Raw genomic sequence first — 24464 nt, 5'->3', positions numbered from 1 at the left:
CCACCTCACATCCGAAATATTGACTCCCTCCCTCAGTTCAAATCCTCTCTCAAAACCCACCTTTTCAGGATAGCATTTTCACTGTAGTTGTCATGTTTTTTACTTGCACTTTTAATGGTTTTGTTATTTGTTTGCCCTTGTTTTAAATTGTTTTAAATTTGTAAAGTGTCCTTGAGTGACCTGAAAGGCGCTGTTAAATAAAATACCCACAAACCCCTTAGGAACTGTCTTGGCTCTAGAAGATTGTCAACACTCTTATACCTGACTCTACACATGTTTGTACTCCAACTGGCAGAAGTGACAAGCTACTCACATCTGGTCTGATGAGAATGAGGTTCAGTTTTTTGATTCTTCAGGAAATGGGGAGGGTGCAGCAGTTGTAGTGTAAGAGACGGCTGGTTTGAAGAAACCACGTGATCAATCCTACTTCCTCTAACAGTCAGGCCTCGACTCTCTGTGTCTTTGCTTTTTTGATGGTGACACACAGAGATGGCGGGTACACGGTAAGATCACATTAAATGATCTGTCTTGACTTAATGTTTTGGTTTTGTCTTTCTGGTGATTGGTTAGTGTTGACATCTTCCTGCACATTTCTCCAGATAAATTGGATAAACTCATCTGCTGGGTCTAAACTCACTCATGTGTTACAGTTGAAACACAAAAAGGTTGAACTTCACTAGATGGCTGATGTTTCCAATTTCCACTTACGCATTTTTAAGGCAGTTTTAGAAAGGAAAGCTGAAACTACATCCTCAGGGTAAGAATAACATCTTTACATTGCGTTCACATAATGCACGGAGACGATAAGTCTACATGCTTCCGTATGGAGGATTTCACTTTGTTTCCTGTTACTGAAGCTTAGTTATCATAGCATTACTTCAAGACGGTTTTAGATATGTGATGACAGCAGCTGCACTGTGGTTTCATCTCACAAGTCAGTTACTAAAAACGTCTTAACCCACAGAACTGAGGCATTTTGACATCACAGTGATGCTTCAAATATTGTTGTTTTCATTTCAGACTACAGTTTGAAGTTGACATCAGTGGGATCAACTCTGCTGCTTTTACTCCTGTTTCAGAAAAGTTGTTCATCTCTGCTGCATTAATCTCTATTTTCAACTTTTCACTCAAGTTACTCTTCATTTCCGTGTCTTTTGCTGACATAGCTAAGAAGCATACAGTCTTTTCGAAATAAACTTCTGTCTTCACAGGAAACAACTTAGTTAGGTTTAGCAATCAAAAAGTTTTGATTAGGTTTAGAAAAAGATGGTGGAATACTGGTAGTGTATTGCTAAGTTGTGAAACTACTTAGGTTCATGAAACAGCCTGGTTTTGGTTAAAGTAACTAAGGGACTGACGTTACCTAGAAACAGCAGCTATGAGATAATTAATAAATCAACATGGACTTCTCATTTCACCTGGGAGACAAACAGCTGTCCCCTGGATGACGGAGTGTTTTTTTGTTTATTTGTACTTGCAGATTCATGATTACATACAAATTGATTTATTGGGATATCTACAAGTTACAGTGCAATTTTTTTGTTGCTATAACTAAGAACGCTTTGAGAGAACAGCCTGAAAGGCTACATCAATAATGTTGTAACACTGAAAAGATCATCTCTTTAATACAAATAATTCTTGCACATGTTTTTATGACCTCCAGACTTCACTGCAGTTAGTTTGTCTGTAGCCGACCCATGAAAACAGCAAGAAGGCTTGATTTACTCGAAAACACAGCAACTGGAGTTTTTACTAGATCAAAGAAGTTTAAAGATCCAACATCTGTCCTGATGTCTTTGTATGGGCTACTAACTCAAGCCAGAGCTGGTTTCAAAATCCTTCTTCTGACTTTTTAATTGAGAAAGGAAAGTTTAAATGGAACAGATTTGGCTCTTTGACATCTCTAGTTGTTTTTTTCTCCGTACTCAATTTTATTTATTGTCAGATATCCCCAATTTGCCTCAAGGTTCTTTACAATCAGTGGAACATATGGCACTCTCTGTCCTCAAAACCTTCATTCAGATAAAGAATCTCCCGAAAAAAAAATACTTTTAACGAGAAAAGAATTGAAGAATATTCAGGAATACTAATATACAATTTGTTTTAATTACATATTAATTATAACAAATTATCATTTGTTTACCTTGTAAATAACCTTGTAAATAATTTTACAAGGTAAAATGATTTTGGTGGCTGTGCCTTACAGGAAACATATATGAAGAATTGATGTTATTAAACAGAAGCAACATTTTCATAAAAAAATATGAAACAGTGTATTCACTGATACATTTGATCTGAGTTGAGAAGGAGAGTGACAATTCAGGAGATAAAGAATTGGACCCTAACACAGACAAAGTACAGGATCAGTACAGGGACTATTGAAGGTATATATTGGTTTACTGTTGACTCAAAAGACAACGCATGAAGCAACATGGCAACTTTGATGAACTGGTGGGGAATGAATGGAACTGAGCCAGTATATGAACTGAGATGCAGGTGAGGGTTGAAGACCAAGATAAACTGGGTTCTTTGTTGCACTACTGTCATGTGCATAACCCTAACCATACTTTATTAGTTTGGAGCTCAGGTCCTCTGGTATTTCTGGTCTCTTTTTAGCTGAGGTTTTCCTTGTTGTCAACTGACAGAAGAACAAATGTTGTGAAACCACAGTGAAGCAATCACAACTGCAAACAGGAACCCAAACAGGAAAAGTCCTGTCTTCTCTGCATCTAACTTCAACTGAATGTTCACCCACACAACGGCAATATAACACTGTATTTTTTGGAGTATGTGCTTTGGAGTATTTTAATAACAATTTCCACTTCTGTTGTCTCAATCCAAGTAAGAGGGTTTTTTTTTGTATTTGATCAAATCAGTCCCAGTGCAAATGTTGACTTTATTGCCTGTGCACATCAGGTATGGTCCTGAAGTGGCCAATCATATACTACATTTACTCTATTAACACGTTTTTAAAGTTGAACACTGCACTGAACTCATAGGTTCTGACTCTGAACATGAGGAAGTGAACATGTGCGTCACTTACCACCTACCCTGCTACACTATAGCTACATGTGGTTAAATATTATTAAGTGAGTTTGTAACTTTCTAGAAGGTTTCAATATTTCCATCACCAGAAATGAGTTTGGTAATACATATATATTACAGCTGAGTAGGAACTAGAAGGTGAAAGCTGTTAGTGTAGGACTAAGAGTGAGAGGCTGTGAATACTTGCTGGAAGCAGTAAGAGGCCATGCAGACTTGGTACATAACTACAAAATATTCCCAGTAGAAAATGCAGCACTTATTTGATGGAGACCAGTGGTATTCCCTCAGTTCTGATAAGTGAGGAGTTTGTGAACACACTGCATGAGAAATTAATCCTAACTGATTGTCCCTCCACAGAATCACAAACCTCCAGAGTGCTGCGAAGCAGCCACCGCTGATTCCGCCTCCAAGGCGCACCATAGCACCGCAGGAAGCTGTGCAGATGCGTTTAAAGAGCTCCCAGAGCCCCGGAGACCGCCTCAGTCAGTCCAAGTCCATGGTGCTGCAGGAGTCCGACCTTCCTACAAAGCCTGTAAGTAGACCACATAGAACCTCCATCCTACAGCGGTGCAGTTCAGTCTTGAACTTTTTTTTTTGTTTGTAGATCTCTAGGCATCGCAGGAATCAGTCTCAGCACAACGTCTTAGTCGCAGGAGGAGGAGTTGCCGTTTTTGAACCATTGGTAAGTCCTTAAGAGGATTTGTATGGCAGAGGTTAAGGGCCACATGAGAAAAATGAATTTGAGTTCTGAATTTTACGAGAATACAGTCAGAATTCGGAAATTAAAGTTACTCATCTGACTTTAAGCTCAGAATCCAGACTTTAAACTAATTTCTCAAATAGATTTTGCACACGTAATCCTTATATGTAGATTTGTATCAGAACCAATTCAGGCTTTAGTTCCACCTGTTTCCAAGAGAAATCAACTGTTTTGTCACACGTTTTTCAGAAAGAAAATGAAAATTGATTTAAAAACATTTGGATGCATGTTTTACATTTATTTTCAACCCATTCTTAATCTGATGTGTCAAATATGACAGTTTTTGGTTTATGTCATTTCACAAATCATATATCTTTCATTATTTGACGCTTATACCACATACAGAAATATCAGGATAAAAACAAAAAGTTCAAAAATTAAAGTGCAGATTAGTCAAAATGGTTATCAAAGTTGAAGAAAAACATACTTGTTATGTGTTTCAGAAAAAGTGTACATCTGAATAATTAACAACACCCCATTTCATCATTAATTTGTATTTATATTCAAATTGTGTGTGTGTGTGTGTGTGTGTGTGTGTGTGTGTGTGTGTGTGTGTGTGTGTGTGTGTGTGTGTGTGTGTGTGTGTGTGTGTGTGTGTGTGTGTGTGTGTGTGTGTCCGTCCCCAGGTGCAGCTGAAAGGTGAACATCTGAATGTGGCTAAAATCTCAGAGAGCGGTAAGAAGCAAAGGAAGAACTGGACCTTCATGTGGAGCGTACTGACCTCAGATCAGCTGCTGTTTTATAAAGAGAGACAACAAGAAACTAGTCTGGTACAAAAATTTGTTATCTTTGCTTTATTTTGTCTTTATATGTACCTTTTCTCTGTTTTACGAACTGACACAACTCAAGGTTTGACCAAAGTACTCATTCTGCTGTTTTGTGTCACTGCTTGTTCAACATTGAGCACGACAAAAGAAGAAAAATAGAGAATTGTCTGAGAAGGTCTGACAGATGATGGTAGCCAAGCATGGACAATCTCAAAGCTAACTCAAACTCCATCTCCAGAGACCTTGATGTTCCTTTGTCCATAATGCACAATGTCATCAAGAACTTTAAGGCCCATGGTACTGTAGCCAACCTCAGTGGAAGCGGAGGAAAGATAAAAGGTGACCAAAGACTGCAGGCAAGGATTGTACGAATGGTGGAAGGACCGCGGACAACTGAAAAACAGATTCAAGCTGACATTCAGACAGAAACAGTGGTAGTTCTGTGGTAGGACACCAAGGATGACATAGGAAAGCCCAGCTGGAGTTTGTCCGAACACAACAACAACAAGCCAACATCTTTCTGGCAGAATGTCCTATCAACAGATGAGAAAGAGAATGTAGCTTTTTGGTAAACTGCATAAAGTGTATGTTTACAGACACAAAGATAAACTACAGGCAACATGGAGAAGGCTCACTGATGTTCCGGGGTTCCCTTGAATATGTGCATGGCATCATTAAAATCTGCAGATTACCAAAGTATTTTGGAGTGCATGGTTCCACTCAGTGTCACAAAGCTGTGTCTCCTTTAAACTTCATGGGTCCTATAGCAGGACATTGCCTCAAAATACACATCTTAAACCACCAAGGAATGGATGAAAAGAAAAAGCTGGACTGCCAGCAATGAGTCCAGATCTGAATCCCATTCAACAAATGTGGAAAGATCTGAAAACAGCAGCCTTCAAAGCTCAGTTTTTAAAAGAGGAGCGGTCCAAACAACATCTAGAGAGGTGTAGGAATTTCATTAAAGTCTCAAGGTCGCGTTTGATAGCCATTATCATATATTTGACGTATGACCTCATGTCCACCCTCTCTGTTCAGAAACCAGGAAGTAAGACAGATGTGGTTCAGCTGTGTGGAGCAGTTATTGAGTGGACGACAGAGAAGTCAAGCAGGAAAAACGTTTTCCAGGTAACAAAGAAATACAAAGCTGTCACACTATTATGTTCCTGCCCTGAAGCTGCTTTTTGTGGATGAGTCATATTTCTCTCCCTGACAGTCACATGCTGGACCCACAGGAACATCATTCATGTTTTCTTATGTTCGAACTATAGAAATAAGCCACAATGGCCTTTGATTGACTCTTTTTGTACATCACTCTGGACAAAACAAGTTTAGAGATTTAAAACAGGCCCTATTATGCTATTTTCCAGGTGCATTTTTTCATCTCAAGTTACAGTTACAACATGTTTACATGCGTTAATGCTCATAGTCCTCCTTGTTTTTCTCATCATTCTGTCCTGCAGTATCTCTTCTCACCCTCTCTCTGAAATGCTCCGTTGTAGCTCCTCCCTCCAGAAAGCAAAGTCTGCTCTGATTGGTCAGCTAGCCCACTCTGCTGCGATTGGTCACGTTTCACATTTCAAAAAACTCTTCCTCCGGAGCTTCAGCTCCGTCTCCCTCCGTTTTTTTGTTTGAGGGCCAAACTAGCCGGAAGGAGTTTTACGTCACTTCTGTAACATTATGACATCATAAAGTTACGGAAGTGAAGGAGAGAATTCAATGGAGCGGTTTCAGGCAACTCAGGAGCTTCTGAGGGGAAGGGTAACTCCTTTTAGGCGTGGACTTCAGGTTCTACACTCTACGGACCTTTTACATGTACAAAAAAATATATATAACACACTAAAGAGGGAAAAGGTGGAAAAGCCTAATAGGGCCACTTTAAGTTCATGATTTTCTCACTTTTTCCCCATTGGGGACAAAAATGGTACCCATCCTAACTCACCATTCTGATCTGTTCCAGATTACAACAAACACAGGAAGTGAGTACCTCCTCCAGACTGACAGTTACTCCACGGCCAGTCAATGGTACGACGCCATCAGAAAGGCTGTTGACTCTGCCGTAAGAACCCACTACTTAAACTAGCTAATATTTTAGATATAATTCAGTGTCTTGATTGTTTTTTGCATTATTCGTTTTCAAAATGTCCACTCCAGTTTCTTCAAATGTCCAAAACCCAAAATATATTTGGTTGTCCGTTATATACGATCTCACAGAAATACATGAAATGACAGCATACTACCTGGTGGTCACACATAATGTGTTAAATTTACATGTGGGCACCATTGAAACATTCCAACGAAAGGTCAATTAGGATCCTTTTTCATGATGTAAACCCAAAAGGTTTTGGAGCCCTGGTTGTGGGGTTGATATACTGCTCTGATGACGCTCTGGGTACATCCCAAGTCTCTTATCTGTCATGTCCTTACTCCTCGATCCTCGATCCTCGCTTGAACCGGGTTGTTCTGCGCCGCCATATTGACGGTCGTCCTCAAGCTCTTATTTCTGCTCTGAGGATCGGGGAGTGAGGAGAGATCTAAGGATTTATGAGAGCAAGGATATACAAGCAGCCTTCCAGGAAGTATTTTTAGAGGCGATTTGATTGGACGCTGCAGCCGATCGGACTGATCAGATTTTTCCTCAACATTACTGACATTTCATACCAAAGTGAAGACATCTCACAGAATAAACACAAGTGTATCACTTTTAAGTTTTATATCTGATCTTCATTAATTAGAAACACTTGTTATTTCATAATTTTCCCCGAAACATTGAGCCTAATAAATGCTTTCTAGTGTTCAAAAGACACTAGAAGCATAATTCTGGGTTATTCGGTAATGACTTCACAATTTATTTTAATTAAGTACATATATGTTAATAATGAATGAATAAGACAAAAACATTCCGGTGGTAGAAATTGGTGCCGCACTCATGAGCATAATAATAATAATAATAATAATAATAATAATAATAATAATAATAATAATAATAATAATAATAATAATAATAATAATAATAATCAATCCTTTATTAGTCCCACAATGGGGAAATTACAATTCTCTGCATTTAACCATCCCGGAGGAGCAGTGGGCTGCTAAGAAGCGCCCAGGGAGCAACTTGGGGTTAGGTGTCTTGCTCAAGGACACCTCGGCATGTTGACTGGAGAGGGGTAACCCTAACCCTAACCCACCTCACACAGAACACAGTATAAATCCTCAAAGCAGTTTGTTAAACAGGTAACAGGCTATAGAGAGGAAGCACTGCTGCTCTGACATTAATTATAACTGTGTGTCTTTATTAGCATAAGTACAGTAATCGTGTGTGCAGACACAAACTCCATCAAAAGTATCTACAGATGTGAAAGCAGACAGACAGCTGATCACAGAGAGGCATGTAGAATTTAAGTGGGAAAATGAATTGAACATCAGAAGAGGAAAGATCTCTGTGGTGCTACACATGTGTGACATCCACAAATTCATTTAAATGGAGACAATTTAATTTGAAATATGTAATCCTTTTCTTTACTACTGTTATGGCATACTATATGGTCTAGGGGTAAACAGGCAGTAACAACTATTTGAGAAAAAACCCTTGACAAAAGTTGAAACTAAATGAAATGCAGCTGGAACAGGAAGTAACATTTATTGATAACTAATTGATTAACAGAAATAAACCCAACTAAAATGGAAGCATTGACGTCAGGGTCTCTAAGGCCAAAATAATAAACAAGACCCCCACATTATCTAGAAAGTAAGAAACTCAACTTTCCTACAGAAACAAACCAAAACACAATGCTGAGCTCCCTAGATGCCTAAAAACAGACATAACAACTTAAATGGCAGAGAACTCCTACACAGCTTCCCCAAATTAACCAGACTTAGTTACTAATAAACTTCCCCACCAACTAACCAGGGTTAGGGTTAGGTTAACACAGGTTTACACAATATCAAAGGCTCACGACAGCAACAAACAACCAGCTCACAGGCCAAGAGCCCAAGACAGACAGAATCACTGATCCTGAGGTTTATATGCAGCTCCACTGATAGCCTGATGACATTCAGGTGTGGGTGCTTCAGGCACTGAAAGGGGGGCGTGGCAGACCTGAAACACAGACAGACAGCTCTCTTCTTAAAAGAGGCCAGAGATGAGTCAGGGGCGTGACAACTACGCCTTTATATAAAAGCAAACAACTTCTAAGGCAACAAACATGATGAAGGCAATGTGGCCATACAGATGCAGACCTTGCACATATTGTCTCCAGTTGGCCAAAAATAGAAATATTCTGGGATAGATTGTAATCAGTTTTGAACAAAGTGTTAGAATATATAACCTCTGAGAAGTGTTCCAATTTTCGGGAAATAAAGCTAGTGGTGTGGGGTTAGTTAAATATTCTGCAGGAAATATTTGTAATGGAAAAAATTTTCTGTGTGAAATAATAAGAGTTTACCAGAATATGGGAACAACGAATTAGGTTAGGACAATGTACATTATTGGATAATATTTTTCGTAACCAAATAATATACTGCATCACTAGTTGTAAACTGTGTCCCGCTCTTTGCTGTTGAAAGTTTTGATGTTCTCTTTCTGTTTTATTTGTCTATGTATATATGCAATAAAGACTTTAAGTGAAGTGTTAAATGTTTTTCAGAATGAGCAACCATGATGTTCTTATATCCTAGTTGAAATAAAAGCTGCCGGATGGATTCGTTGCAACTCTTTGTCTTTTCAGACTAAACTTCCTCTGCGGAGATCAAACAGCACAGAGTACCTGCCCAGACACAGCTCACTACCTGGATATGGCTCCGCCTCCCCAACGCCAAGCAACGCAACCCAGTCCACAGACGCTCCATCAGTGAGTAACTCACCCAAACACATTGTTATTATATATCATATCTGAGAGGACAGCTGGTTGTAGTCTTCTTTTCAATTAGATATGAAAAACACAAAGAGAAATATCAACCTTCAACCTTTATGTTTTGGTTTTAACAACTTCACTGTTTTGGTTCAGTTCCACCTCTTTCTTAGCGTTGTTTTTCGGCCGCAGCTGGCAGCTATTTTCAGAATAAAAGCTCTAAACCCCACTTTACACTGCTAGCTCAGCAGCTAACAGCACACACACACAATAAGAGACTAGCTGGTGAACATAGTGAAGCATTTAGCGGCTAAAGAGAATGGCTATCAGACATGATGGCTGCAGTTGTGTTTCTCTGAACTTGTGGCTGGTTTAAAATCTGATGGTAACCTGAAGAATCTTGCCTAGAACTCAAAATCCAAGTTGCTGACTGAACAACAGTGTCTCTCTTACCATTGTTATGCCGATGACACCCAGCTGGTCTTGTCATTTCCTCCCGGTGACACCCAAGTGGAGGCACACATTGCTGCGTGCTTGGCTGACATCTCGAAGTGGATGGCGACACACCACCTGAAGCTCAACCTGGACAAAACCGAGCTACTGTTCCTCCCGGGGAAGGGTTGCCCGCACCGAGACCTGTCCATCACCATTGATGATGTCGTGGTGACGCCAACTCGGACTGTGAGGAATCTGGGTGTGACCCTGGACGACCAACTGTCGTTCTCAGCAAACATTGCATCCGTCACACGCTCCTGCAGATTCCTCCTCTACAACATCAGGAGGATTCGCCCCTTCCTCACTGAGGAGACGGCGCAGGTGCTCATCCAGGCTCTGGTCATCTCCCGCCTGGACTACTGCAACTCACTACTTGCCGGAGCCCCGGCGTCGGCCATCAGACCTCTGGAGCTTGTCCAGAAAGCTGCAGCACGTCTGGTGTTCAATCGCCCCAAGTTCTCCCACACAACTTCCCTTCTCCGTTCTCTACACTGGCTCCCTGTAAGAGCTCACATCCAGTTTAAGACTCTGGTGCTAGCCTACAGGGTAGTGAGAGGAACAGCTCCTTCCTATCTCCAGGCCTTGGTCAAGCCCTACACCCCGCCCGACCACTTCGCTCTGCTGCCTCGGGGCGATTGGTTGCCCCGTCGCTCAGAGGTCCCTGCGGCCGATCCACCCGGTCACAGCTTCTTTCTGTCCTGGCCCCTCAGTGGTGGAATGAACTCCCCACTGACGTCAGGACAGCAGAGTCGCTGCCCATCTTTCGGCGCAGGCTGAAAACTCACCTCTTCAAGAAGCACTACCCTGAGCCTTCCTCGTAGCACTTATTGCATTCGTATTAGTTGTTGCACTTACTGTATTCGTATCAGTTCGCTGCACTTATTGAATTCGTATTCGTTTACTGCACTTATCCTATTCGTTGTAGTTTGTAGCACTTATTATATTCGTATTAGTCTGTTGCAATTATTGTTTTCGTAGCAATTTGCCTCTGCACTATACTTTTGCTCTGGTTTATGCTTTAAGATGCTTGTTTAAGAAAGGAGATGCACTTATGACTTCTGGTGACTAGTAGTTCTCTTGAATACCTATGTTGAATACACTTCCTGTAAGTCGCTTTGGATAAAAGCGTCTGCTAAATGACTGTAATGTAATGTAATGTAATGTCTCACCAACTCTCTACAGCAAATCTTTGGCCATACTTAGAACCTTGTGTAGGTTACTGGCTCAATCCTGCTGATCTTTGGGACTTGACAGCCTTCAGGCTGAGTGCCAAAACATGCAACCCAAAGCTTCTAACAATGCTGCTGAGGAATTTGTCACCATGTTTCAAGTGTGTACATTTTTGGAGCAGGGAAAATCTTCTGCAGAACAATGCTTGAAAAAACAAGTCTGGCTCTTTTAGAGCTCTCTAGTGTCTGGTGGAAAAAATGTTTGTTGGTGCTATTTATTGGCCACCTGACTGTAATTAAACATATCAATGAAAGTCGGTTCAGTTCTCTTGACCTGATAAACAATGACTGATAAAATCAGGAAGATTTCAATATAAACATACAAAAATAGATCAGATACCCCTACTCGGGAAAATAATTACTTTTTCCCTCTTATTTATAAATCAACACAAGTTGTAGAAAATTCTGTAACTTTTATTGATAACATCTTAACCAATTCTATTCCGGAGGACAACTTCTGGACTGGACTGCATATTTGAGATACAACAAACTTATTGTCCATCCACTAGTTTTCCATCCAACTCTAGCTGCAGGAACTCTGGAAGATGGCAACTTGAACTCAGCCAAGGCATCAACAGGGGTGGCTGACTGGTGAAATCACAGTGGAACACAGGATTGGAGACAGGGGCCTACTGGAATCTGACTACAGAGACTTGTGGCCAGGAAGGTCAGCCGGCAACTGATGACCCAGCGGTAGGTGGGACCAGTGGAGCCCTGAACAGGAACCGGAGGTTGCTGCTGCCAAATGGAAACGGGAAGGTACAGCGGCCCAGTCGGAACAGGTGTCGGCCGGACTGCCGATAGGGCACAAGGAACAGAAGTTGCCCAGACCGCCATCAGTGCAGAAGGAGCAGGACGTGCCTGGACCACCAACAGGACACCCGAAGCAGGAGTAGACCGGAGAGCCGATATGCTAGGGGGAGCTGGAGTCAACCGGACCACCAATAAGACACAAGGAGCTGAAGCTAGCTGGACCTCCAATAGGAAACAAAGGGCTGGAGTTGACTGGACCGCCGATAGGAGAGGAGGGGCTGGAGTCAGCCAGACCTCCGATAGGAAACAAGGAGATGGAGTTAGCGGGACCTCCGATAGGACACGAGTGGCCTGAGTCGACTGGACCACCAGTTGGGCAGAGGAGCTGAAGTCTACCGGACCTCGGATAGGACACAAGGGGCTGGAGTGGACCGTGCGCCATTAGTACATGATGGGCTTGAGTCAGCCAGCCCATTGATAGGACCAAAGAAGCAGGTGTTGACCATACTGATGACAGGACACAAGGAGCAAGACATACTAGGTCATTTCAATCAGGAGAGACAGGGGGATTAGTTATAGTAACATGTTTTATTATAACAGTTAATGTGTGTAAGAATTAGGCATATACACTTTGGCGCTTGGACTCCACAGGGAGATTTGTGATCGAGGGTGATTGCCTTGAGCAGCAACTAAAGAGATCCCCCAAGGAGTCCAGACACTGGTGGTGGTGGTAGTGGCTGAAGGTTCTGCTGGAGTTGCTGATGATGCTGATGGAGGGATGAACCTGTGAAGATTGGTGGTGATGGGCAGGAGGAGGGTCCCATGAAACAGCAGCTTCGACAACTAGAGGCAGGGAGACAGCACGTTTAAAAGGAGGCAGTAGCAAGCTGATAGGCTAACGATAAGGGAGTGACTCTGAGCTATTGGATGGGAGCCCCCCAGCTGATAGACAGCTGATAGCATGAATGACGCTTCTGACTTTGACAGCTGGAATTGGGAGTGTGCAGTTAGAATGGAAAAGCAGTATTATAGAGAGCATGCCAAGATAGTCTTCCTGTCTGAACTTGCGCTAGAGCTTCATTTGGCAGTGGAGACTCTGGGTTGATGGGCAGTTTGGGGATTGACGTCTCCTTGTCCCACGACTCCTTCCTGGGACAAACAGGAGGTTTATAGGCTAGTGACTAGCTGACTAGGCTGAGGCTACGAGGCCCTCAACGGTTCAGGCGGGTTGCTCAGAAACTGGCTAGGGGCTCGAGCAAGCTAGAGAATAGCAGGATATTCAATTTAATTCAATTTATTTTATTTAGTATAGCCAAAAATCACAAATCACAAATTTGCCTCAGAGGGCTTTACAAACTGTACACATACGACATCCTCTGTCCTTAGACCCTCACATCCTCTGTCCTTAGACCCTCATATCCTCTGTCCTTAGACCCTCACATCCTCTGTCCTTAGACCCTCACATCCTGTGTCCTTAGACCCTCACATCCTCTGTCCTTAGACCCTCACATCCTGTGTCCTTAGACCCTCACATCCTCTGTCCTTAGACCCTCACATCCTCTGTCCTTAGACCCTCACATCCTCTGTCCTTAGACCCTCACATCCTCTGTCCTTAGACCCTCATATCCTCTGTCCTTAGACCCTCATATCCTCTGTCCTTAGACCCTCACATCCTCTGTCCTTAGACCCTCACATCCTGTGTCCTTAGACCCTCACATCCTCTGTCCTTAGACCCTCACATCCTGTGTCCTTAGACCCTCACATCCTCTGTCCTTAGACCCTCACCTCCTCTGTCCTTAGACCCTCACATCCTCTGTCCTTAGACCCTCACATCCTCTGTCCTTAGACCCTCACATCCTCTGTCCTTAGACCCTCACATCCTCTGTCCTTAGACCCTCATATCCTCTGTCCTTAGACCCTCATATCCTCTGTCCTTAGACCCTCATATCCTCTGTCCTTAGACCCTCACATCGGTGAAGGAAAAACTTTCCTAAAAAACCTTAAACAGGAAGAATAAAAGGAAGAAACCTTTGGGAGACTGACAGAGGAGGGATCCTTCTCCCCGGATGGACAAATAGCAATAGATGTCATGTGTACAGAACAAACAACATAACAGACATAAAAAACATTCAATGTATATGACATAAATGATTCATGTAATAAGAATAGCAAGCAGAATAATGAAGGAAAAAATTAAGACTACTAATAATAAAGGCAATAGTGGATATAGTAGAATAATGATAACAAAGCAGTAATAGTAACAAATGTGACTACGACTACTGATAACAATAATGGTAGTAGCAGTGGGTGTCAGCAGGGCCACAGCAGGAGGCACGACCACGGTCCAGATATAACTACATAGAAACCTGCAAGGAGAGAAAGCACAAGGACTCCAGGGAAGAAGCAAAGTAAGTAGTAGTCCCCCAGCAGTGTAGGCCTGTAGCAGCATATCTAGGGGCTGGACCAAGGTAAACCTGAGCCAGCCCTAAGTATAAACCTTAACCAGCCCTAACTATAGCCCTGAACCAGTCCTAACTATAAACCTGAACCAGCCCTAACTATAAACCTGAACCAGCCCTAACTATAAACCTGAACCAGTCCTAACTATAAGTGTTATCAAAAAGGAAACTTAAGCTTACTCTTAAAAGTGGTGAGTGTTTCTGGAAGTTGCTTGATAACTGAAGGTTCTGGTTCCTGTTCCACTATTGGAGACTCTAGGAACCACAAGTAACCCTGCATTGATGGAGCGCAGCTCTCTAGTTGGGTAATATGGAACCATAAGTTCCTTAAGATAAGACGGTGCCTGGCCAGTTAGAGCTTTGCAGGTGAGGAAAAGGATTTTAAATTAAATTCTTGATTTAACAGGGAGCCAGTGCAGAGAAGCTAATACCGGAGTAATATGATCTAGAGTCTTTCAGGCTTGAGTCTAGTAGGCTGAAGGGTAGAAGACAAGGGGGTTGAGTGGCTTGCAAGAACTGATTGAGACTCTGACAAACAACACCCAAGTAGGGAACAAATACACTCACCCAAGGCTTCTCCTTAAAGCACTGCTGCAGAGCTATGAATTCTTAACCAGGAGCTGAGTCTGCCCACGTGGGATGGGAGGCTGCGAGTTTTGCCATGATCTGATCAAACTCACAAGCCTTCTTGTAAAGATGGGGTTGCTCTGCTGGATCCATAATTGGTGGGTTTTTTTACTGTCACAGTGTCGAGAGCAGGTAGCAGGGGATGGACTCAAATGCAGACAAAGACGAGGAGGCAGCAGACACAATGCAATCATTTACAAACTTGAGTCCAACCGAAATGGCAGGACATAAGGCAAGGCCACGGGCAAACTGGTACAGAACTCCAAACATTAATGAAGACAAACCATTAACCAACAGACAAAAGACACGTCTTTAAATACACAAGGAACTAACTAAGACACAGGTCAGGAAGCTGATTGATGGGAGAAACAAAGGGATCAGGCTGACGGGACTAAGACAAACGAAACACAGGACACAATAGCTAAGGAACTTTTTAATACAACAGGAAACTAACAATCAAAATCCCAAGATCATGAGAATTATTTGTTATTTCTGTTGTGTTTATATTTCTGTAAACTGTGCACATACCCTTAAATTGAAAGAGATAGATATATTTTCCATGGGGAGTTGATGGAGACCAAAACCAGAGCTAGAAAGAGAGAGAATATTTGACTTGCATTCATCTGGTGGACACAAACTCCTAATTAATGATCATGTTTCTCTGTAACTGCTGGATGTTGGCTATTGAAAACAAATGGGGAAAAAACTCAGGTATTTTAGGTTTAATGTTTATGTTATTTTCTGCAGATATGTTCAGCAGCTCCAAGCTCAAACACAGCACCTCTGACAGCGCTGACAAGAACGGAGTGAAGAACAGACTGAAGAAGTTCATCACCAGACGTCCGTCCATGAAGACTCTGAAGGAAAAAGGCCTCATCAAAGGTTTCTGCTTTTTCTTTACACATTAAAAAAAGGCTTTCAAATGAGTTATAATTTAATTTGGGTTTAGGGTTTATTAATAGGCTTGAGTCAAAGATGGCTGCTACTCCACCTCCTCGGCCTGTGCCTCCAGGAATATGAGTATTAATATGACTTGGAGGAGTTGATTCGTTTAGGCTAACGTACTCTTCATGACACAGCCAGGTTTCAGTAAGATAAAATAAATCAATATGACTATCTGATATTAAATAGTTACTAACTCATTAGACATGATGTAACATGACCCATTGGTCATTTAACATTGTGTTACGATAACAACTAGTAATGAAGCATGTAACATCAATGATTAGTCAAAAGTTGTGTAACATAACCAATAACATATATAGATTAGATTTAGATTTAGACAGAAACTATCAAGCTAAATCCATTAGTCATTAAAACAACTTGTCAATAATAACTAGAGACTCACTCTCAATGGGATTTCACCATCCACAATGCCAAATCAGGGGCGTAAAGTGAGGAAGGGGCAAATGGCTGCCCCCCTCACCCATCTTTAAACTCGGACTTCATTTCCATGTCAACTAAACACCTGTAACGTTTCATGACTACATCTAGAATGGGTGTGACACACTATCATATTGACAAAAAAATCTGTCACAGACAGACAGCTGGCAAAGCACTCCAAAGCTACAGTCTCCATGGTAACACACACATGATGTTAATGTTATAACGTTTGTCCCAGATCGAGTTTTCGGCTGCCATCTGCTGACTCTCTGCGAACGTGAAGGAACCACGGTGCCGAGGTTTGTTCAGATCTGTCTGGATGCTGTGGACAAGCGAGGTAGGTTCACTAACAGATGAGCGGTGAAATAGTATTTACAGGGTGAACACAAGAGATTAGAGGACATGTGGGGTTCATTGAGCCTCGGTCCTGTTTCTATCTTTTTTATTCTGTTGTTGTTGCACCACAGCACACAGTATATAATCCATTGGACTTGTGGTTTTACGATTGGGGGCTAGAATTTGACTGCTAGTTTTGTTGAAAATCACAGACAGACAGACAGACAGACAGACAGGTAGGCAGACAGACAGACAGACAGACAGACAGACAGACAGACAGACAGACAGACAGACAGACAGGTAGGCAGACAGACAGACAGACAGACAGACAGACAGACAGATAGTAGAGAGAGACAGTAGAGATAGTAGAGACAGACAGTAGAGACAGTAGAGACAATAGAGAGAGACAGTAGAGACAGTAGAGACAGACAGACAGACAGACAGACAGACAGACAGACAGGCAGACAGACAGACAGACAGACAGACAGATAGTAGAGAGAGACAGTAGAGAGACAGTAGAGATAGTAGAGACAGACAGTAGAGACAGTAGAGACAATAGAGAGAGACAGTAGAGACAGTAGAGACAGACAGTAGAGAGACAGTAGAGATAGTAGAGACAGACAGTAGAGACAGTAGAGACAGACAGTAGAGAGACAGTAGAGATAGTAGAGACAGACAGTAGAGAGACAGTAGAGATAGTAGAGACAGACAGTAGAGACAGACAGTAGACAGACAGTAGACAGACAGTAGACAGTAGAGACAGTAGAGACAGTAGAGAGAGACAGTAGAGAGACAGTAGACAGACAGTAGAGACAGTAGAGACAGACAGTAGAGATAGTAGAGACAGACAGTAGACAGACAGTACAGACAGTACAGACAGACAGTAGACAGACAGTAGAGACAGACAGTAGACAGACAGTAGAGACAGTACAGACAGACAGTACAGACAGTACAGACAGACAGTAGAGACAGTAGAGATAGTAGAGACAGACAGTAGAGACAGTAGAGACAGACAGTAGACAGACAGTAGAGACAGTAGAGACAGACAGTAGACAGACAGTAGAGACAGTACAGACAGACAGTACAGACAGTACAGACAGACAGACAGACAGTAGAGAGACAGTAGAGATAGTAGAGACAGACAGTAGAGACAGTACAGACAGACAGTAGAGACAGACAGTAGACAGACAGTAGAGACAGTACAGACAGACAGTAGAGAGACAGTAGAGATAGTAGAGACAGTAGACAGACAGTACAGAAAGTAGAGACAGACAGTAGACAGACAGACAGACAGAGAGACAGACAGTAGACAGACAGTAGAGACAGTACAGACAGACAGTAGAGAGACAGTAGAGATAGTAGAGACAGTAGACAGACAGTACAGAAAGTAGAGACAGACAGTAGACAGACAGTAGAGACAGTACAGACAGACAGTAGAGATGGTAGAGACAGACAGTAGAGACAGACAGACAGGAAGCTTTAACTCTCCCTCATTGAATAAAATGAAACCATGTGCAGACTAATGTTGTCAGCTGCTGCCACCTAGTGGACAGAGAAGAGAGCAGCAGCACTGATGAGGCCACTGAACTAAGAACCAGTGCAGACACACCAACCGAGACAACACAAGTCCTCTTCAGACCGCTGTCTCTACATCCAGATGAGGGAGCTTTCTACTTAAATTATAAATGACTGTTTGAGGTCGGTTTGTGTTGTGTTTTGCACATTTTTTATATGAAACACAACACCAACATATTTTGTTTATGTGTGGTTTCAGGTCTGGATGCTGACGGGATCTACAGAGTAAGTGGAAACCTGGCAACAATCCAGAAACTTCGCTTCATTGTCGACCAGGGTCAGTACAACAGAAGCCAATTCTTTTTTACACTCTTTGCTTGTATCTGTCTCAGCCATGTCATCTACAAATTACAAGTTTACTAATTTACAACAGGAAATATGTTTGAACAACATAATGATGAAAAGTAAATCCATTGAACATTCTTCCCACATTGGACAATCATATAAATAAATCCTGATGAAGGATTTTCTAGCTGTGTTTGTCACTCACAGCTCCTGGCTTGGTGAATAAAGATGGTGAATTATATATATATATATATATATATATATATATATATAAAAGTCAAGCATGTATTTACTTTTTCAACATTTACAAAATTCCCAAGAGCAAAGTGCTGTTGTTACCTAACAGAAGCCTCTTTACTAGAGCTACTACCTGTTTATGACGCAAAGGTTTGATTATAAAGAGTTATACTATCAGCTTAATTTGTCTGCATTAAACATGGTTTTACTGCCTCATATATCTTCAAACAAAATATACAAAATGAATGAATCATGTGTTTACCATGTGCCTTAATTATTCAAATCTTGAAAACCTGAAAAGTTCTGTTGATCTTACTGTGTAGAGTTTGACCTTGTGTTATACAGATGTTTTCATTTTGTGTGAGATTTCAGGCTAACAATATTAAGTTGTCAGAGTTCAGTAAAGTCACAGTTTGATGTGAAAAAGGAGCCAAAGCAAGTCTAAAATAGTGTCACCAGAAGGATCTGACCTCAGTCATCACAGGAACATGTTGTATTTATGAGGGTACACATTGTTATATTAAAGTCTGAATCAATGTAAACATTAAATGATAAATGACCCTTGTCTTCTTCTGGTCTGTCTCCCCAGAGGAGGACCTAGACCTTGACCAGAGTCAGTGGGAGGACATCCACGTCGTCACTGGGGCCCTCAAGATGTTTTTCCGGGAGCTGCCCGAGCCGCTATTCCCCTTCAGGTTCTTCCAGCAGTTTGTGGAGGCAGTCAGTGAGTCAAATTGACCCAAGATACAAATAGAAATATCTAAACTTCATGTCTGTATCTTTATGACACATCCCATCCTACAAACATTGACTGCAATCTCCAAATATTTATATCCGTGAGACAGTTAATAAGATTCAGAGCGCTGGGGTTGTACATGGGGATATACACATTCTGAAGAGGGCCTCCATACATCAGATTCAGACAACTAGGAGCACTGACCAAGCTGCAATATAAAGGCAAAATAATAATATATACATATATTTAAATATATATAAATCAGGAGATACGTCAATAAAATTAACAATAATTTATTACACATAAGAAATGAATAATGCAAAGTCTTTGGCAATTGGACTCCATAGCGAAGCCGTCTAACAGAGGGGCAGTGATGCTGAGGTCAGAGGTCAGACACATTCCCCCTTGGAGTCCAGACTCTGGTGGTGGTGGTGATGTAGTGAGTCATTGCATCCGATAATGAATGATGAGCATGACTGTGATGCCGACTGGAGGTGACGGGTGGAGGAGGGTCGCATCGGATCGTGCTGACAACTAACAGCAGCAGAGAGGAGAACATTTTTAAAGTTTGACATCGACGATGTGATTGGCTTGAGGAAACTGTGGCAAACTCTGATTGGTTAACTATAAGTGAAACCCACAATCAGCTGATAGAGTAGTCACAGGGAAAGAGTGACTGAGATTATGAATGAAAAGGAGCGTAAAAATAGTCTTCCCACCTGAACTTCTGCTAAGTTTCTTATATTATATATATATACATATATATATATATATATATGTATATATATATGTGGTTTTTTTGCCTTTATTACAATAGCATACACATGTTAAACTACAATACTATACACAAGTAAAACTACAATACCATACACATGTCAAACTACAATACTATACACATGTTAAACTACAATACTATACACATGTTAAACTACAATGCTATACACATGTAAAACTACAATACGATACATATGTTAAACTTCAGTACTATACACATATTAAACTACAATACAATACATAAATGAAACTACAATACTATACATAAACTAAGATCAAATACTATACACAAGTTAAACTATGTTACTATAAAAATTAAGATTCAATACTATACATGTATTAAACTCAGATACTCTATGCATGTTAAAGATATTAAACTACTGTAAAATGCATTCATTAAACTACTGCTGCGGTTTTTTTTATCTTATAGAGATTAAAGAATCCAAACTCAAAGTTCAGGCTGTGAAGAAACTTATCCAGGAACTGCCCAAACCCAACCAGGACACCATGAAGTTGCTCTTCAGCCACCTGCACAGGTAAGCCTTGGTCTACCTGAACAACACCTGAACCACACCTGGAGACTTATTTAAAGAACTAGCTGAAGTCTACCAGCTGGAAAATGAGTCACATTAAGCTCAAATATCAGTAGACTTCTAAGCGATTGGTCATTTAGCAGAAAAAAATTCTAATCAAGTAACTGCTTAAATGATCAAAATTAAAAATGAATACACTTACATTTATAATCAATCTTTTATCCAAGGACTATTTTCAAGGCAGAGCTTTATGTCTCTTCCATGTAGTTTCATGTATTTTCATTGAGCAGAACCGATGAGCTCCATTTGAGAGGTTGACAGACTCTCAGTAAAACACATCACCTCTCATGTTATGACATTACATTACATTACATTACAGTCATTTAGCAGACGCTTTTATCCAAAGCGACTTACAGGAAGTGTATTCAACATAGGTATTCAAGAGAACTACTAGTCACCAGAAGTCATCAGTGCATCTCCTTTCTTAAACAAGCATCTTAAAGCATAAACCAGAGCAAAAGTATAGTGCAGAGGCAAATGTTATGAGGCATTCATATTTTTAACTGTTGACTTTACTTGAAATAATACACAGGAAGGATTAAAGGTCATGACAGTGATTTAAAAACGATTCAAACTGGAACAAAACTAAGCTTAAAAGCTGCACACGTTGTTGAAGAGAGTGAATAACTGTACTGAAGCCAACAGACCTCTGGGAGTTTTGGAAAAACACATTTCAAAATAACTATCAGTGATATAAGTACAATAACAATCAATCAGTGATATAAGGTATCAGTACATAACAATCAGTGATATAAGGTATCAGTGATATAAGGTATCAGTACATAACAATCAGTGATATAAGTACATAACAATCAGTGATATAAGGTATCAGTACATAACAATCAGTGATATAAGTACATAACAATCAGTGATATAAGGTATCAGTACATAACAATCAGTGATATAAGGTATCAGTAAATAACAATCAGTGATATAAGTACATAACAATCAGTGATATAAGGTATCAGTACATAACAATCAGTGATATAAGTACATAACAATCAGTGATATAAGGTATCAGTACATAACAATCAGTTGTGAAACCAGCGGTAGTCCTTCAAGTCTCTGTTTTTAAGCAAATCTTCAATGACAGTATCTGTAGTCAGCTGTTAATTGTAGGGTTGCTGGTTTTATTCCCTGAACCTACTGTTGATATAAGTGCCCTTAAGCAAGACACTGAAGCGCAAACTGCTACTCATACATATCAGTGGAGTTTTAGAGTATTTTTTAAATTATATACTATGGTGGTGTGTAGTTAACTGTATCAAGATGAATTTAAAGTATATTAAGAGTACTCACATCACGCTTTGTTTTTATAGGAGACACTAACAACCGAGAATGAGGTGACATAAAGAATGCATGTATCCCTTCCAAACTGAACAATTTTCTTTAAAATGATAAAACAACGTGACACATATATTAGTTGTAGGCTATATTGTAGGCTTCATGTTCATGATGAAGTATGTCGTGTACAGGTTAGATGTAGTCAGACGAATAAATGCTCGGACTCTCTTGGTGGCCAGGTGTCATTTAAAATGTAAACTCTGCATGTTCCCATGTTTCCCTTTAGTTACTGCTCCATCTGTTGTTTTTCAGAGTCCTAGGCTTTTCCAGGAAGAACTTGATGTCAACTCAGGGCATCGGCATCGTGTTTGGCCCAACGCTGATGTGGCCTGAGCTGGATGCAGGAAACATGGCCGTCAACATGGTCTACCAGAACCAGATTGTGGAGTTCATCCTCATTGAGAGCCAAGAAATCTTCAACCTGGACAGGAAGTAAAGTGTCCTGAGGTGGACTCACTTTAAACATCAAAGCTGGATATAACCAAATTCCTTCAGAAACAGTATTGTTTTAACAGAAAACATAGGCACTGGTTTTGACTGGACTGTAAACAATAAACAAATTATTTCTGATCAGAACTCAATTTTGATATTTTTTAAATTAACACACACAACAATAATAACAGTTTTTGTTTGAGGATTGATGAAAATAATTTGCTTGAAAAATCTTAAAGTACACAATACCCAAAGAATAATGAAGAGCAAAATACAGCAGTATACTTATAATGTACAGCAGTATATACTTGACTTGAATAGAACAAACAATGATATATTTATGAAGTAACAATATATTTACCTCGTATGGCGATATATTAATAATGTAAAACTTTATATTTATGAAGTACAGCAGCATATTTATAATATATAACAGTATATAACAGTTACTGTATAACATACAGTAATATATGTTATATACAATATATGGGGTACCTGGTTCATTACTACGAGCCATTCGGTCCTTGTATGACCAAAGTGAGAGCTGTGTCCGAATACTCGGCACAAAGTCCAGCTTGTTCCCAGTGTGTGTTGGCCTCCACCGGGGCTGCCCATTGTCACCAATCCTGTTTGTGATTTTCATGGACAGGATTTCAAGGCGCAGCCGGGGGGAGGAGAGTTTCCGGTTTGGGGACCTCAGAATCGCATCCCTGCTTTTTGCAGATGATGTGGTTCTGTTGGCTTCTTCAGAACGTGACCTTCAGCACGTACTGGGGCGGTTCACAGCCGAGTGTGAAGTGGTCGGGATGAGAGTCAGTTCTTCCAAGTCTGAGGCCCTCTGAGTTGGGAGTGAGTCACTGCCCCAAGCGAAGGAGTTCAAGTATCTCGGGATCTTATTCACGAGTGAGGGTAAAATGGAACGGGAGATGGACAGGCGGTTCGGTGCAGCGTCAGCAGTGATGCGGGCGTTGTACCGGACCGTTGTGGTGAAGAAGGAGCTGAGCCGTAAGGCAAAGCTCTCGATTTACCAGTCCATCTACGTTCCAACCCTCACCTATGGTCATGAGCTTTAGGTAGTAACCCTCACCTATGGTCATGAGCTTTGGGTAGTAGACCCTCACCTATGACCCTCACCTATGGTCATGAGCTTTAGGTAGTGACCCTCACCTATGGTCATGAGCTTTGGGTAGTAACCCTCACCTATGGTCATGAGCTTTAGGTAGTGACCCTCACCTATGGTCATGAGCTTTGGGTAGTGACCCTCACCTATGGTCATGAGCTTTGGGTAGTGACCAAAAGAATGAGATCGCGGATACAAGCGGCCGAAATGAGCTTCTTTCGTAGGGTGGCTGGGCTCAGCCTTAGAGAGAGGGTGAGGAGCTCAGCCTTAGAGAGAGGGTGAGGAGCTCAGCCTTAGAGAGAGGGTGAGGAGCTCAGCCTTAGAGAGAGGGTGAGGAGCTCAGCCTTAGAGAGAGGGTGAGGAGCTCAGTCTTAGAGAGAGGGTGAGGAGCTCAGCCTTAGAGAGAGGGTGAGGAGCTCAGCCTTAGAGAGAGGGTGAGGAGCTCAGTCTTAGAGAGAGGGTGAGGAGCTCAGTCTTAGAGAGAGGGTGAGGAGCTCAGCCTTAGAGAGAGGGTGAGGAGCTCAGCCTTAGAGAGAGGGTGAGGAGCTCAGCCTTAGAGAGAGGGTGAGGAGCTCAGACATCCGGAGGGAGCTCGGAGTTGAGCCGCTGCTCCTTCGCGTCGAAAGGGGCCAGCTGAGGTGGTTGAGCATCTGATCAGGATGCC

At 41.4% G+C, this 24464-nt stretch overlaps 1 protein-coding gene across 1 annotated transcript; it reads left to right on the top strand.

Moving 5' to 3' along the window:
- The first annotated feature begins 420 nt into the window (after positions 1-420).
- Positions 421-22818, top strand: LOC129116243 (rho GTPase-activating protein 15-like). Its single transcript, XM_054627242.1, is given in 14 exon segments — positions 421-503; positions 3403-3577; positions 3650-3727; positions 4432-4575; positions 5611-5700; positions 6533-6631; positions 9300-9375; positions 9378-9422; positions 15733-15867; positions 16607-16705; positions 18479-18556; positions 19391-19525; positions 20742-20847; positions 22501-22818. Coding segments are annotated over 14 exon segments (1458 nt in total). The 5' UTR covers positions 421-489; the 3' UTR covers positions 22685-22818.
- Positions 22819-24464: the final 1646 nt, after the last annotated feature.

This window comes from Anoplopoma fimbria, unplaced genomic scaffold, assembly GCF_027596085.1.
Source record: "Anoplopoma fimbria isolate UVic2021 breed Golden Eagle Sablefish unplaced genomic scaffold, Afim_UVic_2022 Un_contig_8065_pilon_pilon, whole genome shotgun sequence".
Lineage (NCBI taxonomy): Eukaryota > Metazoa > Chordata > Actinopteri > Perciformes > Anoplopomatidae > Anoplopoma > Anoplopoma fimbria.
This window is presented reverse-complemented; position numbering and strand designations above follow the sequence as displayed.